This window comes from Emydura macquarii, unplaced genomic scaffold (genome assembly GCF_026122565.2).
Source record: "Emydura macquarii macquarii isolate MOO-44397 ecotype Brisbane River unplaced genomic scaffold, CSIRO-AGI_Emac_v2 contig_383, whole genome shotgun sequence".
NCBI classification, from domain to species: domain Eukaryota; kingdom Metazoa; phylum Chordata; order Testudines; family Chelidae; genus Emydura; species Emydura macquarii.
In genome coordinates, this window is record NW_027130520.1 from 4,530,588 (window position 1) to 4,550,232 (window position 19,645).

The 19,645-nt window shown below is 39.8% G+C and overlaps 1 protein-coding gene across 2 annotated transcripts in view; it reads left to right on the forward strand.

Annotated features, from left to right (window-relative positions):
• Positions 1-19,645, forward strand: part of LAPTM4B (lysosomal protein transmembrane 4 beta) — an 86,442-nt gene that overhangs the window by 47,188 nt on the left and 19,609 nt on the right. For both annotated transcript variants that reach the window (XM_067536975.1, XM_067536964.1), the window contains exons 5-6: positions 4,929-5,027; positions 10,698-10,793. In XM_067536975.1, the coding sequence (XP_067393076.1) occupies positions 4,929-5,027; positions 10,698-10,793 (195 nt within the window). The remainder of the gene's footprint in view (positions 1-4,928; positions 5,028-10,697; positions 10,794-19,645) is intronic.

Consider the following 19,645-nt stretch of genomic DNA (forward strand, 5'->3'; position numbering starts at 1 on the left):
GTAGTTTGATCTAAAGCATACTCCCTTTCTTTATCCTCACTAAAGCTTTTATACACATGCTTTCTAAAATCTTAAAATTAAACTCTTAATCTTTTATCGTCTGATACAATATACATAACGAATTAAGGCACAGGCATGGAAACATGTTATTCAGAAAAAAAAAGTATTTAAGCTTGGTTTTTATTAATATATGGAAATATTAAAGTTCTTCAGCTAATTTAATGGTACATTTCAAACCAACTGTGTTTAAATAGCTTCACTGGGCATCTGATTACAGTGTTGCTTTGTGACACTTCAGTTAAGGCTGTGTCAGCTTTACTATAAATTCTTATGGGAAAGTCCTATAGGATATAATAGGGATGAAATCAATAGATAGAAATTACTCTTAAAAACCAATAAATCGAATAGAAAATATCTTAGATTTTTTTTATTTAGTCATCCTATAGAATTCTGAAGTAGGGATGTAATTATTTATTGAATTCATAGCATGACTTTAAAAATCTCTATAGAACAGCTGGATGTTTTCTGTTAAATTCTAATGGACTTTTATGTTCCAAGGCAGTGGTTCCCACCCTGTGGCCTAGGGACCAGAAGTGCTCACGGGGTCTTTCAGAGAGGCCTACTGCTCCCCTCTCTCTGGCTGCAGAAAGGAACCACAGCCTAAGGACCCAGGCAGAGCGCGTTGCTGTGGGACTACAAGACTGGTGCAGGTTCCTTGCTGCAGCCAAGGGGACAGGAGATCAGCACTCCCCTCCACCTGGATTCATAGGCGCTGGGGTCCCTGCTGGAGCCAGAGGGAGGGGAGATCAGCGCTTCCCTCTCCTGGCAACAGCAGAGAGCAGAGCGCTCTGCCTGGGTCCCTAGGTGCTGGGGTCCCTGCTGGAGCCAGAAGGAAAAGAGATCTCCCATCCCCCTGGCTGCAGAAGGGAGCCACAGCTTTGGGACCCAGGTGGCATGCACAAGGCTACGAGACACATGGTTTCCCTGCTGCCGCTAGGGGTATGGGAGATGAGCAAGGAGGCAGCCTTAGTGCTTTGTCTGTGAGTGTGTAGCATACTGTGAGTAATTTGCAGGTGTGAAATAGTGAATGTAAAAATGAGCATAGACGCACCAAAATGTTTATTTTAAACATGTGGTGATTTGTAGTCCTTAATGGTGTATACATCAATCCATTTTTTATGAGTTGATAAACTGGTGGCTCTTCAGGATTGTAAAAATGATATTCGTGGCCCTCGAGCCAAAAAGGGTGGGAAACACTACTCCAAGGTTTGTAGCTGTTCAATAAGAATTCACTCCATATTTAAATATGGAGCTCTTGAGTTATAAAATTGGGGGCATATATAAAAGTTTGGCTATGTAAGGGATTTTGGGGAGATGCGAAGGAAGTTGTTCTTGCAATTGTGGTTTACCAAAAAAAAAAAAAATTAAGCCATTAGTTCCTAAAATATTCTTATCACCTAACTTCATCTTTAAAGTGAGTACTGCTTACATATGCCAAAGCTGCATTTATTATTATAACCATTATTTATATAGAACTGTCAATGACGATGCTATGTAAATAAAATATTAATTATAGTTTAACATGCAAACACTTCTGCAGAAGCCACATTTTAATTCATTCACAAATAGAATATTCAGCTGTCAACTCATTTGTGAACTAATTTTTGCCACAGACAAATCAAACCCTGTATAATATTTGACAATTTTTTTCCTGAGTTCTGCTCCTAACAGTGGTGCACCCACCAAGCTCTTGTTCTGAAACTTGTGTCCCAGGCCTTCTCTATACTGGGTTTTCAGTCACTGGTACAGCTGCACTACTGTAAAGCCCTAATGTAGACGTTTTGCGTATGTATGGCTTACTCTGCCAGTGCAAATCACATTGTGTTGGTGTAAACTATATGCTTGTAAGGAACTTGCAATGGTGAAATCCCAATGTGGACAACAGGAAAGCTAACGTTAGTCAAAGTAGACAGACTGAATTTCTTTGAGCTTCATCATGTTTCTGCTTTCTGTCTCATTACTGTGTACCAAAATATGGTCCTCTATTCTATTCACATATCGTCTTTAACCGTATCACCTGTATAACGTGCCTCACTGTGATTCTTGCTGAGAATAATGCCCTTCAACATGCATATAAACTCTCTCCCCATGCCTGTCTTTCATACAAAGAGACCTTGGCACTAATTAGATCACAGCCTTGTTGCAACACAATGTTTCTTCCACGTTGCCCTGGTGACCATATGCTGTCAGTCAGCCTTCAAATAGGCTTTTCCTCAGAGGGCAGCATGCGGGACCACCAAGTGGGGGCATGGCTTGAGCTTTCACACTAATCATGAGGTGTTGGAAAAGACCTCACTGCACAGTACTGCTGCCATAAATCTCAAATTTAGGTACTGAATAAGGCAGAGCCCCCATGGAAGGAGACCTAAGGGAGTCCCTCCTGAGGCTTTAAAGTCAAAACTGGGGGGGGGGGGGGGAAATCATCTGAGAAGAAATTATCCTGACTGTCATTCTGTAGCAGTCTCATTAGCATCAACTTTTCAAAAAATCACCTATTTTATACTTATTGTAGCTTGCTGTGTTGTTTCCATAAACTCTGAAATTTCTATTGACTGACACTTAGGGTCAAGCCGAGACCTGATGAATAGCACCTGCTACTGATGAACTTGGCTAACTAATAGTTCATGGCTCTAGCAGGTGTTCCTGCTCTTTAAAGAAGAAGGAACTTTATTGGTCATTTCCTCTTCCCCACCTCTTCACCCTCTCTTTCCTTCAGAGGAACAAATTCCAGCACCGTTGAAATCTGGACATATGCCATTTTGGGTTTGAACAAAATACTGACTTGACACATACCCAGTCTTGGAACGGTGACAGAGTTCCTCTGATATCAGAGTCTAACATGACAAAAGTATCAGTCTAAGTCTTCATACCAGTTACAAATTGGTTCTGGGGGTTTTTAGTACAAGTTCAGTGGCAAATAAATTATAGTCAGGAAGTTTTATTGTAACTGTTCCTTACTGGCTGTTGAACACAGACTTAAGGTTAGACTATCTAACAGAGTACAAGACCCCACAGCAATAGATAGCGAGTGTATGCTATGGAAAGACATCTTTAAGTTTCTGCATTTTTTTTTAAAAAGTTTTTGTTTGTTTTTCATCAGGTTTGTTATCAACACACTTCTAGCTCTTTCAGGTCTCTGGGTAATTGCGTCCACTGTGTTTGTGAAAAGGATATTGTGTGAAATAGCAGATTGATAAGTAAATTCTTCGGCAGACAATTAATCAGTAAATTTTAGATTTAGCTAGACTTCTGCAAGAACCAGGACATTTTATAATGAAAATAAAGTGACCAAAACCTTAGTCATGAAATTCAATGTACACTTCAAGTGTAAAACAAGTGAAATTAAGTGTAAAACACTTATCTCAAGGATCTGAAAATGTACTTATGTAACACTTGTCACCAATCTGTTGTACCATCTGGTGATCTTAAGTATTACAAACATTTCATGGAAATTCTAAATAAAGAAAACTTCCCACAAACAGCTGACATAAAGAGAAATTCCTCAGACACAGAGCTAAATTCTGCTCCACGTAATAAGGAGTTCATCTGGATATACACCAGTGTAACTGAGAACAGAGTTTGGTTCATTTAATGCCTCAGAGGAAGGACAGAGCTGTCTTTCTAAAGTAATTAAACATGTAAATAGAAAGTGTATTCAAAACTGTAGTGTACATGAGGTTTACAGTGAAATCCTCTTAGAGGGAAGTTCTTTTGCAAAGTTTCATTTATAAGTAGAGACTTACTCCAATTGCAAGTTGCACATTGCTGTGCTTCAGAACAATTTAATAATCTCACTTTTCATGGTTTCCACTTTTTTTTTTAATTTTAAATCAGTGCAGCAAATAACAAAAATACTCTATAGCTTCTTTTGTCCAATGATCTTACAGTGCCTTTCAAATGTTAAATAATAAAGTCTTATAGCAGTTTTCCTGTGAAGTAGGAAGTATATTTTCTGATTGTATGGATGAGGAAACCTAGGCCAGGCCTACATTTACCTGGAAATTCGGTGGCAGTCAACCGGAGTTATGCAAGCTACCTAGAGTGGCTTGCGTAACTCCCGTTGACTTCGTAACTCCTCTTCTACTCAGCGTCTTCACTGAACTGCGCCAATGGGAAATGCATTCCCGTCGATGCAGCGCTACACCACTTGAGGGGGTGGTTTTATTGTGTTGACTTCCGGATCGATTGTGCGGGTCATCACTGACCGCTCAATCGATCTGGATACATTGATCTGACGGCAGCAAATTTGCCACCATCAGTGAAGACATACCCTGAGGCATAAGTCACAGGTCACAAAGGAAGTCTGCGATAGCACTAGCTCCCAGCTCTCCTCATTCCTAAAGCCTGTGCTTTTACCACAGGACCATGTGTTGTGTTGCCAACCAAATGCCTAAACTCAATGGAGAGTTGTGCATATGACAATAGATGTTATCACTGTGAGGTGATTCGTTGCAAACCTTGCTCTGACTTTGCCAGTGATGACAGACTATCATTCTGTAAACTTCCCAAAGTCCCGTCCATTCGCCTTTGGATTAGTTATAGGGCTACCAGACCTCTTCTCCTCCCCCCCCCCCCCCAAAAAAAAAAAAACAAAAACAAAAAAACCCAAACCTAAAACAGCCCTTCAGTTTTTTCTTCACTAGGATGTGCATGTTACTTAAGAAGACAGGACAAGTCAATGTATGAAGCCATCACTATAGTTATAATTCTTATTGTATCCAGATGTGCCAGAAACGAAGATACAGGTCCAAAGAACAGCTATCCGATTTAACTGCCTTTTCATAAGCTGTTAATTAAAGATTCTTAGGAATGACTCCCTAATGTTTCAAGATACTTATAATGTTTTATTTATGTTTTTGTTTCTGTAGCCTGCTAATTTTCCCTACAAAGAAGACATTATAGCAGTAAATCCTACCTGTCTAGTTGTGATTATTCTACTCTTTATAAGTATCATCCTGGCCTTCAAGGTAAGCACGTGTGTATAAAATTAATCTTCTCTATACGGAAGGTATTTGGAATAGCCCTCCCATTTTTCTGGCTTGAAAAGGCTGAATGGCCACTGGGGCATTACTTACAACTAACATGGATTTAATAGCAAGGAAGGAGATAGTAGATAATTGCAGCAGCTTTTAAAAAAACAAACAAAATATAGAACTAAGTTAACACCCTTACAATGCTGTTGGATGTGGCATTCACCTTTTTACATGCTACTTGAAAACATAATTTATCACTTATCTGCTACCTTTGCAAGTGTCATGCACTGAAACACTTGAATTAGTACGTTCTATGTGAATAAATGTGACAAACATATAGTCCTGCCAAATGATAATAGTGATATTTTCTTAAATTATAAAACTGTGGGATCAACTCATGTCATTCCCAAATGTGTTTGATATTTCTTTTAATAAATATGGCTTCTAAGTTTTTGAAAGGATTAATCACAGGCCTGTATAGAAAAGTGACAATGCAAGGAAATTAATAGTGCGAAGAAAAAAAAAATCCTCCTGTTTTAGCATGTCATGTGCCAGTGCATATCAATGTCCCTTTCTTCTCATATTTGATTGGTTCCCCTAGAACTAGCATTAAGCAAACTGAGAGTTTGTAATAATGTTCATTCTGGCATATGTGTCTCACTGATAGTGGAAATATATACTAAAATCCAATCAGCATTGGCATTTTAATTTGAATTGCTTGTGTTTGCAAAAGAGTTGTTCTGCATATTTACAGAACCTGCTTAATGAAAAGAAAGTTGCCTAGTATCAAATGCATCACACTATTTATTACTCTGATAGACATAACAGATGGTGCCACATTTATGTATTGAAACAGAAAGGGAGTGTACATAAAAAAAAATAGTGGAGTACTTTCATGAATTGGAGCTCTACTGTTAAAAGTAGAGAGGGGCACACCAAAGCCTAGCAAACATTGCAGCAGGGAAGGGTGATTCCTAGAGGAAGAACTATGAAACAAAATAACATACGTAATTAAAAAAACATTTCACAGCATGACGTTCTTAAATCTGTATAAAGCAAACTACTTTAAGGAGAAATCTAAATGGGGACCATAGTTCCTTTTGTGCTTTGCTAATATGGGAGGGAAAAATGACCCCAAAGCAGTGGTCCTTTTGACCTTCAGTTTTCATCAGGATTCCCTGATCAAATAGTTATTGGGTATATTATGGGTGTCACATTGGAATGGAATCTCCTGAAGAGGAAGAAAATATGATGGACCAGAAATATACTATTTCAGATGTTGAATCTCTCCAGACAGAGAACTAGTTTTAAGGCAGGTCTACACTTGAAATGTTGCATTGGCAAAGTTGCACCGATACAGTTGTGCTGAGGTAGCACTTAAATGTAGACGCTACTATATTGATGGGAGAACTCCCTTTGGTGTAGTTAATCCACCTCCCCGAGAGGCAATAGCTGTGTCGACGGCAGAAGCTCTCCTGTCAACATAGTGCTGTCTACACAGGGGGTCAGGTCGGTATAACAACGTCGCTTGGGGGGTGGATTTTTCACATCCCTAAGGGATGTAGTTCTACCGAGATAGTTCTGTAGTGTAGACCTGGCCATAGACACCACGAAATGTAGGAGTTGCCATCTGGACAAGGGAAGGCATCCAGCACCATAGATGTATTTATTAGAACTGTGCAAATATCTATTTTTCCTGTTTGCTGGCAGTTCTGAAAAATTGGGGAAAAAATGGATTTAGAGTCAAATAAAACATTCCATTCAACATGAAACGAAACATTGAGCTTTTTAAAAACTCTTAATGAAGTTGAAAGAAATTTTGAAACAAAATTTCACATCTAAAGTTGACATTTCAGAAATGTCATGACGAAACTTTTGATTAGAGGGGGAGCTGTTTAACTGAAACAATTTGCTAAAATCAATATAAATTCCCAAAATGTTTGTCAACCCAAATCTGCTTTTATTTATGTATGTATGCAAAAAAAAAAAAAAAAAGTCTCAAACGTTTCACCTGGCTCTAGTATTTATATGTTAATGATGAAACATTAGTTTTGATGTTTTGAGTGTACTACAACAACAGAATACCACTATCATTCATGAAGACCCAAGCCCAGATCCTTGCCTGTTTGGGTTGCTCCGCATGTTACTATTGTTTAAACCTGGCACTCTCACCCAAGCGTGGAATCTCCCATGGCATAGACTCAGCATAGCATCATGGCTCCTAAAACACACCCTTCCCTCAGCTAGCTTAGGGAGTAATACCAAGGCTTCCTGCAATCTCCAGCTGCCATGATGAACATTTGGGAAAATCCTTCAGACTGCTTTTACTTCCACTGGGGGACTGGCTCAGTGCATTACTGACCCAGGTGAACAAGTGAGCACAATGTAGCAGAAAGCCACCTTTGCAACCCCGCTTCCCCAGGTGCACTGGGTGCTCTTCAGCTGCATGGCCTGGGCCCTAGTTTTATTTGCAAATGTGGCAACAAAAAAGATATTCCAATTTTGCACATTTTGCAGGATGAGCTGATCTCAGCACTAGAGATTACTCCTGTCAGTTATATGTATACATTCTTGTGCCTGGCCTGATGAAACTGTTCTCTGTTTTCTTACCCAAGGAGAACTCTAGGGTGGGGAGAGGCCTTGCAGGGTGAGGCTTTGTATTTATTTAATGAGATTTCTAATTGTTAAGTTCCGCAGCATTTCTGGGTGGGAAAGTGAGGAGTGGTGAGCTTCTCTCAAGCATGGGAGGTTACTTTCATTCAAGATAAATTTTAATTTTAATTACGAGGATGTTTTTGGACCAACAGATGAAGCCCTTTTCCATGTCAAATGTAACTGAAACCTTGTAAAACCAAACTGCTGGATCATATTAATCCTTGGCAGTCAGCACAGCTTTGCTTTGTGGTTTCCTGTATACGGAGTGTTTGGCCACCCTTACTTTCTGAAAGTGTGTATTTGTTTTGTGCTCACCAGATAGATTTAACTGCAGATTGTATTTACCTACACCCATATTAAATGGCCCTTTCAGGGACAGGAAGTCTGTTGCAACGAGTCTTCAGAGCCCAGGTTGACAGATTCAGGTTTCCGGGTCTTGTGCTATGTCACTGAAAATAGCTGTGTAGATATTTGGCCTCAGCCTGGGGTGTGGGCTTCAGAGTCCAAGTGCCAGCCTCAGCCATAATGTCTACACAGCTATCTTTTTAGCACCGTAGCCCAAGCCCAAGTCTGTCAACCCAGGCTCTGAGACTCGCTGCCGTGGGCTGTGCAGACATGCTCATTGAGTCTGTTGCATTGCTTTCTATGGCCCTGAAACAGCTAAGAAATAGGAATTGTTGATCTTTTATGCTGCCCAGTAGCATGGTATTATTGTGATCTGTGCTGGCGAGCAAATAGAAGTTAGTTTAGGGTTTGTTAAGGTTTTGTAGGGGTAAAATTTAATTAATTTTAGTGTTCTCGAAATGGAAATCATCAAGCCCTGTGCAAGTTTCCACACTCAATTCTTCCCGTTCATCTTCATCCTATTCTGCCATACCCTTGTGACCTGGTGCTTGTTCCTCTTCTGAGCTAAGATTACCATTCCTATTGACTGGGTGTATATGCATGTGTGCATTTTGGTATGTGGTGTGCATAAATACCATTAAGGATGGGCTAGATTGAGATAATTGAATTCCTTTCACATGGGTCACCACAGAGATGAAACTAATGTATTAATTGACTATGCAGTCTAGTGAAATTTTTTTAAAGCTCTATTTCAAAGCTCAGTTCAAGTTTTGGGGGAAAAAATGAATTCATAAATAGATCAGTAACTCAGTCTAATATTCAGCTGTCTTAAAAACAAATCTAACGGAAAGTTGCTGGACTTTCAGTGTACTGTCAGCAAAGTGAGTTTCCATTACTAATGTTTAGCTGGCCAAGAATGTGTGTCCAAAGCTCTTGGCCAGTAAAATGACATCAGCTGCTTGTATGCTCAAATGAGTGCAGGTTAGCATTCCAACAGCCAATTGCTTGCTGTATGCTAGCTGATGGCCCCTTTAATTATGGCACTCCTGTCAGCCTCTCCCACTGAGAAACAGCTCCTGTTTTAAACAAGTAAAAGTTAGCAGGGATGAGTTGAGTAAGTGATTAACACCATTGCAGAATACTGTCAAACATGTACTGTAAGTTTAAATGTGTGTTTATTCACCAGGTCAAAAACAGCTTTGCTTAGAATTCCAAAAACTCTTAATTTCATGAAGAACTAGTGTATTGTTCAACAACATGGAATCAAGAGAAAGGGTATCTATGTGTTTGGATTTTGACAGCAGGAATTTAAAAATTGAGTTCCAAATGAATAGCCTCTACAGACAACACTTTTTTTATAAAACAAGAATTAGTGTTTAGAGGTCTAAAAGTCATGAATGGTACAGAAAAAGTGATGAGAGAAGTGTTGTTTACCCTTTCCCAAAATACAAAAAACAGAAGTCATGCAATTAAACTAATAGGCAGCAGGTTTAATACAAACAAGAGGAAGTATTTTTCCACCCAACACACAATTAACCAGTGGAAATCATTGCCATGGGATGTTGTGATGGCCAAAAGTATAACTGGGTTAAAAAAAGAACTAGATAAGTTCATGGATGACAGGTCCATCAATGGTTATTAGCCAAGATGGTCACTGATGCATCCATACTTGGGGCAACCCTAATTCTTTTACTGCCAGAGAGCAGGAGTGGAAGATGGGGTGGATCACCCCAAAGTTGCCCTGTTCTGTACACTATCCCAGAGTACTGGCCATTGTTGGAGACAGTACACTAGACTAGATGGACCATTGGTCTGACAGTGTGCCAGCTCCTATTCTTTGTTCTGTATAGACTCTTATACTCATCACCATAGTATCTGAATTTTGAAACCACAAAGCCTACAGTGAAACCATGCAAAGCTACTGAAGTACTTAGTATTTAATCAGGGGAAAGATCAAATTCCTCAGTATATACTTCAATATCGCTAGAGCATCATTTAATTTTGCTTTATTCAGATAACTTGAGGCTTCTACTTCTTTACAAGGCAATGATCTTATTCTGGTTTTAATAAACTGCAGGGGCAAAAGCAGGAAGTTTATTAGACCAGGATACAATTGTTAGTGAGTTAATATTAGGCTTTTATTATACTGAAAAATGTAAATATCTGTGACTAAGAATAATAATAACTTGAAACCGCATAGAAACTGTTAGTCTATTAAATTAAGTATATTGTTTAAGCTGTAATATTATAGCAACTTTATATTTGCAATTGTAAAGGTTAACTAATTTGGGCCTCATTCTGAATAAGAATCTCTCAATATAATTTTAAATTCATCATGAAACAAATTTTTTAGTGTTCTTGTGAAATGACCACTTATGTAAAGTTTTTTGGTAAAATTATGTAACTTTTATGTAAAGTGATGTAAAGTCTGACATTGTTTTTTAATGTAAAGTTTTTATTGGTTTTTACACCTGATTTTAATTTTTTTGTAGTCTTGTCTTTTCTTTCTCTCATGTAACATTTAGCAATTATGTATATCCTATGTTCTGATTAGCTAAAGATCTCCCTCAGCCAGTCAGAGTTCAGGGATTTTCACAAAACTGTGGTAGACCATATAATTTTTTCTATTTTCTTTATGTAATAACAAGCACATTCTCTTTGCAGGGTTATCTGATTAGCTGTGTGTGGAACTGTTACCGGTACATTAATGGCAGAAACAACTCTGATGTGCTGGTGTACATTACCACCAATGACACTGCGGTAAGCATGTCTCTTAACATTTTGTTCTTATTTTGCCATTCCTTCAGTGTTATTGACAGCTTCTGAACCTTTAACCCACAATTCTTAATTATTGCCTTTGTCCACTAAACACTCGTTGTCGTCCTTGTATCCAAGTTCCAACTCATGACGAAGCAGATCAGTCTGTTGAGGATAGTGTTTGTTACGTAGCTCCTAGCCATTACTTGTGTGTGGGGGGGGGGCGGGAGGGAGGTGTATGTACACACAATAAAATAATAAAATACACATACACGTTGTAGCAAGTAGGAGTATGTACACGTATCCACAAATATATAATATAAATGTATGTGTATCTGTTGTATACAGTTGTGTGTGTATGTACACTCTCACTGCATTCCCTGTTTACAACACAAGGTGCAGGGCCTATATGGTATCTATATCACTGCAAAATGCTACAGTTTTGAGATTTGGTGCACAGCAACTGAGAAATAGGTCCGTACATTTGTATGACTTGGCTGTCGTTTTTATGTTATAAGAATACTGAATAAAATAAAGACTACATTGAAATAAATTAGTAGATAAGTCTTGACCATAAAAGATAGGAAGTTGTCAGTTCTTTCTGCAATAATTTAGTGGAAGTTATGATAAATGAAGAACTCTGTGTGCTTTTTGCTCATTGTAAACACAACTGAATGAATAAACAGGAATGGGTAATTTGAAACTGCTGATTCCACATATTATGACATTTTTGTAGAGATACTGCACACATGGAACCAAATTCTGCTTTGTTTCAGCCAAGCTATCCCACTGAGGTCAACAGACCAAATTTTATCCCTGATGTAACTCTACTCATTTTCAGTAAAGTGGGACTGCAATTTAATCCTTGAAGTTACACCAGGATGAATTTGGCCTGTTGGGCTTGCATGGCTGGAAGGGAAAGCGGATCTAGATAATGAAATTTCAGTATTGCCTACCTCAAATATTCAAAGGTCATGATACAGGCTTCGAAACCTGAGAGTGCTTTAAATATAATAAGATTTTTAAAAGAAAAAAAAAAGTTAGAGGGAGAGGGGGGTTGCCTTTTGGTTTCAGAACCTTTAGGATGAACTTGAGTTGTATTTTCCAAGATTTTCTCTGCAGCCATGAGGACTAGAAACTTCTCTTTATCGTAAGTGGAAGCTGAGCTTCTCATATAATTGCTTATCTTCAGTAATTAGGCCTCTTTTCTCTCCATTCCAGTGATACAAGCTAAAAGAAAAGCAAGTTACTTTGCTAACCAGTCACAAGATACTGTAGTTCTGGAAATAGATTAATGTCTACTGCGAAATTTAATTTATAGCTGAGTTTAAGAAATCAAGCTTAGGTTCTCGTGCCTGCATAAATATTTTAGTGACTCTAAGCTCATTAGTATCCTGAACATTTTATTATTGTGTCTTATAATGCAATTATGGTGAAGTGTCATTTTTTAAACTAGAGTGAAAATTAAATTTGTCCCTCTCATTTCATTTCTCCTTTCAGTCATAACTGGCGACAAATGCTGATGTGAAATCCAGTAGTAGGTTTAACATTAGTCTCCATATGCATGAACACAAAAAAATGTATCTGATTAGCTCCACCTCCCCGGTGAATTCAGAATTCTGCATATTAGAAAAGATCTGTACAGAAAGTGAGAAGGGAAGGGGAATCCAGCTGATGTTCCTAGATTCCAAGGCCAGAAAGGACCATTGTGATCATCTAGTCGGATTTTCTGTATAGTACAGGCCATAGAACTTCCCCAAAATAACACATACCTCTTAGAAAAACATCCAGTCTTGATTGAAAAATTATCAGTGGTGGAGCTCATCTTCAGCTGATTATCCACCACAACCCCCAAATCTTTTTCACAACCATTGCTTCCCAGGATAGAGTCCCCCCATCCTGTAAGTATGGCCTACATTTTTTGTTCCCAGAAGTATACATTTAGCCATATCAAAATACATTGTTTACATATGCCCAGTTTACCAAGCAATCCAGATTGCTCTGTACCACTGACCTATCCTCTTCATTAATTACCACTCTGCTAATTTTTGTGTCATCTGCCAACTTTAGCAGTGATGATGTTCTATTTTCTTCCAGTCATTAATACAAATGTTGAATAGCATAGGGCCAAGTGCCTTCAGGATTCCACTAGAAACACATTTGTTTGATGGCGATTTACAATTACATGTTGAGTACTATCAATTAGCCATCTTTTAATCCATTAATTTATGCCATGTTACTTTTATGAGACACACAAGGTGAGTGAGGTAATACCTTTTATTAGACCAACTTCTGTTGGTGAAAAAGACAAGCTTTTGACCTACACAGATATTACACCACCCATATTGTCTCTCTCATCCTCAGACCAGTGTGACTACAACATTACTGCAAACAACAATGTTAATTTTATATCTTCCTAGTTTTTTAATCAAAATACATTGTGGTATCAAGTCAAAAGACTTACAGAAGTCTAAGTATATTACATCAACACTATTACCTTTATTAACCAAACTTGTAATCTCATGAAAAAAAAAATCAGTTTAGTTTGACAGGATCTATTTTCCATGAACCTATGTTGATTGGCATTAATTATATTACCCTACTTTAATTCTTTATTAATCAAATCCCATATCAGCAACTCCATTATCTTGCCCAGGATCAGTGTCAGACTGACAGGCCTATAATTACCTGCATCATCCCATTTACCCTTCTTTAAATATTGGCACAAGATTAGCTCTCTTCCAGGCTTCTGGAACTTCCCCATTGTTAAAATATCCCTTATTAAAGAAGATTAAATAATCAAAAAGGGGAGAAAATATTGTGCTTGAACTACAGTTTGTCATGATTGCTTATTATTATGCTTACCATTTTTAAAAAGAGGCTTATATTTTATGTAGAGTAAGAAAGATTGAGATAAAGGAGTATAGATTATAGTTAATTCTAATTAATTCTAGCTAACCAGTTCAAATATTGGCAAAACTTAATTCTTAGCTGTCTCATTGATAGAAATAGGTAAATTACCCATATCTTTATCTTGATCATTATCTTCCCTCTAAGCTAAGAGCTAAGATTTGGAACAAAGATTTCAGAAAATATTTTGCCTTCTCTGAATTCTGGAAAATATATCTGAGACTTTCAGTTTAATGACAATGTTCTTAAGTACTTCCTGAGGAAGACAGCTTTTCCGTCCTTATCCAGGTAAGATGCCAAGATGTGGGAGACAACATAGGGGTCCATAGATACTCACTGGGTGAAGTACCTATGAACCCTATTCAAATCAACTCTGATCATAAATCCCCTTTAAAATACACTCTGACTGGGTTTGGATTCAGAAGAAAGGCCATGATTGGATTGCAGGGTCACCAAAACCAGAAGATGACTTCCGAATGTACAAATCAAATTATTAATTGAATTTTGGCATACATTGGTTTAGCATTGGCAAGATGCATATGCGCAGTTAAATATCATATACAAAGCTGGTTAGGAAAATGACAATTCCTCAAGCTCTGCTTTCAATACAGTTATATTTTTCTAATTTTCCTCACTTAATAAAACATGTTTTAATTCTGTACCTTTACAAGCTTTGTCAGCTGGTTCAAATAAACTTCCTTTTCATCATGCACCATTAATGGGATGTGCCAGATGCACACATTAGGCTATATTGGGTTTCAATATCTTCTATCTTGGACTTCTTTTCCCCTTCCAGCTCCTCTGAGCACATTATAGACAAAAGAGCAGCATTCTGCATCAAGTAGGAAATACAAGGCAGTGTAATAGATTCTGCAGGCTGGACTAATCTGTTTCTATCTCCTCTGCCAGCCTGGACAATGTCTCAAGTTACGCAGTTTGCTCTGAACAACACTAAGGTCCCAGTTATGGCCTTGGATACTTAGAGCATATCATTTTGTTTTATGTTTACTCTAAATCTGGAGGAAGCTTCCTCCTGTTGTCACTGAGAATAAACTGTGAAGTAGTGAATCTCTCTTCTAAATGGGATTTAGAGCCTTACATATTTTACCAAGAAACTCCAGTGGGGCCTCGTGATCTCACACTTGGCCATAGCTAACCAGGAGTTTATATAAGTGCAGTGGAGTTTCCAAAAGAGTAAATTTTAAAGACTAACTGGTGCATGAATTTACAGATTCTATATCATGTATGTAAAATGTTGTCTGTTAATCATTTTAAATAATCCTCATAAACTAATCTTTGATGGGCCATATGATCCCCTATGCAAGTTATTCATGCATAATAGCTAAAAATTCTATAGACCTGTGCTTGCAGAGTTTACTTCATCATTCCACAAGAATTGGAGTTTGTCCCATTAACTGGCCTGGGTTTTGGTCCCTGGAAACCACAGATTCTGTGTCCTCCTGAAGCTAGTGCCACCTGCAGAGAGGTCCCTGTTTCAGTGCTGCTTCTCAGCATCAATACCCCCCTCCACCCTTTTCCTTGGAACCGAAGTCCCACAGAGAAAGATTAATGAAACCATAGAAGAACTGACAGATGTTTTTGCCTTCTCCACTTCGATAGACAAAGAGGCCGGTTTGGCCGCTGTTCATTTTTTGGCATGAAATGCTGCTGAGAGGAATAACTTGCTCCTTAAGCTGAATTTTGTTATGGTACCGTTCTCCCATCCCTGTACTATTTAATGATTTGCACCCTGTGCACTGACTTTAGATTATAGACTATGTACCAAATTTGAACAGGTGTGGATCATTTGTATGGGGAAGGGGATCAAACATCAAGTAAAATCCTGATTTGAGATATTTTGCATAATTTAACATAATCCCAGATATATGGCTGTATGCACCATGTATGGCCCTCACAGTAGTTTGGTACATACAGCACTGACACTAAGCTAGCAAACAGAGGTGTCACTTTCTAATGAAATAATAGCAGTCATGGGCCAGGACCCCATTTTGCTAGGTACTGTACAAACAGAACAAAAAGACAGCCCCCTACCCCACAGACCTTACAATCAAAGTATAAAAGGAGACAACAGATAGATACAGACAGATGACTGATGAATACAAAGAAACAATGAGACAATATTGGTCAGTATGGTAGGCCGTGGTCTCAGTGCACCAGCAGCATAACCATTATCAAGTTTTTTGTAGGCATCAAAGAACAGTTGTAAGAGGGGTCTTAACTTGAGAAAAAAAACTAATACCCACATACTGCATCTCTCTGTCTTCACCCTTTTAAAAGCATCCGGGGCCAGATACACTGAATTCCCCCTTGTGGGGTAATAGAGGACAATCCAACAGAAAGGGGAAAAGGCAGACAAAATAGCTAGTGGAGCACTAATGGCAGCGACAGCAAAATGGCAGTTACATGATGCAAGGGACTGGACTAGAAGACTTCTCGAGGACCTCCCTTCCAGTCCTGTGATTCTGTGATGTAAGCAGAATTGTGCCATATGCAAGGTAAAAAGATGATTAGGTGGCCATTTGTGCAGCCACATAATCTCAAAGTACAGGGTGCAGCAACTTGCATGGAACTTGGAGGCATTTCTGTAAGTTTAGATCAGTTTCTGTAAACAATCTCTTCCATAAATGGAAGCATGCGTTTCACAAATTATCCTGTCTTCAATCAGGGAAGCCAATTTTCAGCTCTGTAATATTTAGTCCTCCTGCTGGTGCTTGGTTTCAGGTTAAACAACAAACAAACAAAAACCAGTCTCAGCAGCATGAGCTCATTCAGCATCTTCAGAGGCTCCTTGCCTTTATACCTCTAGCAACAGTCATTTGTATGGTGCATCTTCTCACCCCATACAAAGGATGGGTAGCAAAGACCACAATTAAGCACTAGCTCTTTGCAAATGTTTAAATGATATATTTAGGTTAGCTCTACATAGTAGCCTGTAACTAATTATGCACTAGGATGGCTGATTTGTTTAATTGGAGTGATAATTTTACAGCGATACTGCTCTCATATGTGCTGCTGGGCAAGTTACATAATGCTCTGCCATTCTCTGTTCAAACTCTAATGGTAGTGTGCATGCCTAATGTGGGTTTCTTCTCTTCGCTATAGTTCCAGGCCTATTACAATTAGCTTGCAACAGTATGTGATCTATATTATAGTCATCCATCTGCAGTGACCTCTATTTTACCTGAAGGACCATTTTCTATCTCTGTATATTTTCTATCTCTGAAATAATTTCTTTATCTCTGAAAAATCTTTGAAATTCAGTAATCCAGAGGAATTTTTATTCCGTATTCTTCATACCTTTAATCCTGAGATGATCTTCTTGAGTGAATAAATGGTATCACCACATTTTCAACATCATCACCTGTAAAGAGGGGCCCAAACCACAAAATCTGAGTCTGGACTTTGAACACCTAGGAGTTTGGGGGCGATTTCATCTGGGACTTTGGTTTGGCCCATTTTAGCAGTGCGGACCATTTGTGAAATTTGGATCTAGATTTCAGAACTCCGCCCCTGAAGTCTGGGAGCATTCAGGCCTAGGATTTTGGTTTGGGGCCCATCTCTAATTATCTCTATCTTCCATAACTATTCTGCATTAAATACTATTTTAAGCATTTATTTAAACTTTTTCCTTGTTTATTGTGTATAGTTAGTTAGTGACCCGGTGATGACCTTATCGGGATTTAAACATTGTCCTTCATATGGAGGGGCAATCGCCACCAGTGCTTGCTTTGTCTTGGTGAGGCCCACCTTAAGTGTTGTTGGAACTGTGGATTGTTAAAAAAGTGGACTCGTGACACAGGACCTTCACGGCAAGCAGCACCTGCTTGAACAGGCCACACAGCCTTATCCAGCATTGCGGCCTTCCTTGGACCACAGATCGCCCTCGGGCTCAGAGAGAGCTGTTACCTCACCAAAGAGGCAGAGGAGTTGTTTGCTGTTGCTGGAGAGCAGGTGGTGAAGAGGTCTCCTAAGACCAATTGGGACCACCCCAGGTCATGGGGTGACTCCTCTGCCCCCTTCAGGAAAAGCATGGACCACCCAGCCCAGCACCAGTTCTGGCACGCGGGAATGGCGTGGGTACCGCTGATCCTTCCCCAGTACCAAGTGGGAAGAGCACTTGTACTGGGGAATTCTGGTTCCAACCTCCAGGCATCCTTTGAGTCCAGTACAACAAGAGAGATGCTGGTACTGACTGTGTCCATGTCATCAGCGTACCAAATAGCCCAGACTCCTCTGCATTTTGGCCCTGATCTCACCATTGGTCCAGGACTTTCCCAGAGCTGTGCCATCTATAGCCCCTCCACTGGAGTGAGTCACTGAACCCTCATGTCTGTTGGCACCACATCCAGACACTTCCCCTCCTGTGGTGCAAATGGAGCCAGTATTGGGATCGGTATGGGTATTTCAGCATTTGGACCTTCTTCAGCTCTGCTGCATTCAACGCTACAAATGCTCCCATGTCACCTTTTGCCACTCTTGATGTTGACACACTTGGGTGCTCTGGGACTGCTGTTTGTGCTGGGACCGACGCTGCCTGCGGCACAATCATGTTCAGTACTGACGGTACCGCCTTCACTGGGGGCACCAATTCCTGCCTCATTCTGGGCTATGGATGAATCGGACCGCCTATTGGCTCTCTTGTGCGTCGCTCTGCCCATATCCCCATGATCCCAGGGTCCTTCTGATTCAGGGTCATAATCTTCTCGCTTTGCACCACCTGACAAGCTGAGAGGGCCACCAGTGAACCAATATAGGTTTATGTCTACCATCAAGGACAGATGCCAAGTGGTTGGATCTTCTGGAGAGGAAGAACTATACCCTCATTATCCCTGCAGATGAAGATCACAAATTAACAAGCTTTGCTATCCAAGTATGATTTCCTCAATTGATCAGCCATGTCTAAATTTGAAGACCAGTTGCCCTAAACCTCGCATCAGGCATTTATTGTGAAAGGCTGCTTGGTGGCCAAAACATTCCTGCAGTCCACCCTTGACATTGCGGACATCTCAGCCAGGGTCTGAGCCTCGGCGGTAACTATGGGGAGGGCTTCTTGGCTGCAAAACTCTGGGATTGCTTTGGATGTCCAATAGGCCATCAAGGACTTTCCCTTTGATGGACAAGTCTTGTTCTTGGACAGGACTGATGACACTTTGCACTGCGTTAAGGATCCCAGAGCTACCTTGAGGTCCTTGGGAGTGTACATGCCTTCATGCAAAGACCCCACTATAGGCAACAGCAACAATATCACCTACAACATTCCTTTGTGCAAACTTTCTCTCCCTGAAACAATGGGGCTGTCCTAGAAAGAGGGTTAGCTCCCACAAGATGAAGCAGTGAGGCTTAGGCTCAGACACTCCACACACCCTCCATCGGTGCTGGCACTGGTCCAATCATTACTCCACCCTCTCCATCCACCTGTCCCTTTGGAGACAGGCTGGCCCATTTCTATAGTGCTTGAGATTAAATTACCTCTGACAACTGGGTTGTCAGATTGGGCTATGTGATCCAGTTCCTCTCCATGCCCCCTCCCCACCTCTCCTCCATATTCCTTTTCAGGGACCCCTCTTAAGAGACACTGCTCATAGAGCAGGTTAGTTCTTTATTGATGTTGGAAGCAGTGGAGGATGTTCCACTGGCACACCAGGACCATGGTTTTTACTCCTGGTACTTCCTGATACTGAAATCCAAGGGTGGGATGAGACCCATTCTTGATCTTCATGGCCTCAACAAATTAATCAAGCACATGAGATTCTGCATGGTCACTCTATCAGCTATTCTTTCTGTGCTGTCTCAGAGTGACTGGTTTGCTGCTCTGGATCTTCAGGATACTTGCTTTCATGTGGCGATTCTATCAAGCCACAAGAAGTTTCTTTTGGATTTCTGGTAGGAGACTCCCACTTCTTCTGCCTCTCAGGTCTTCACCA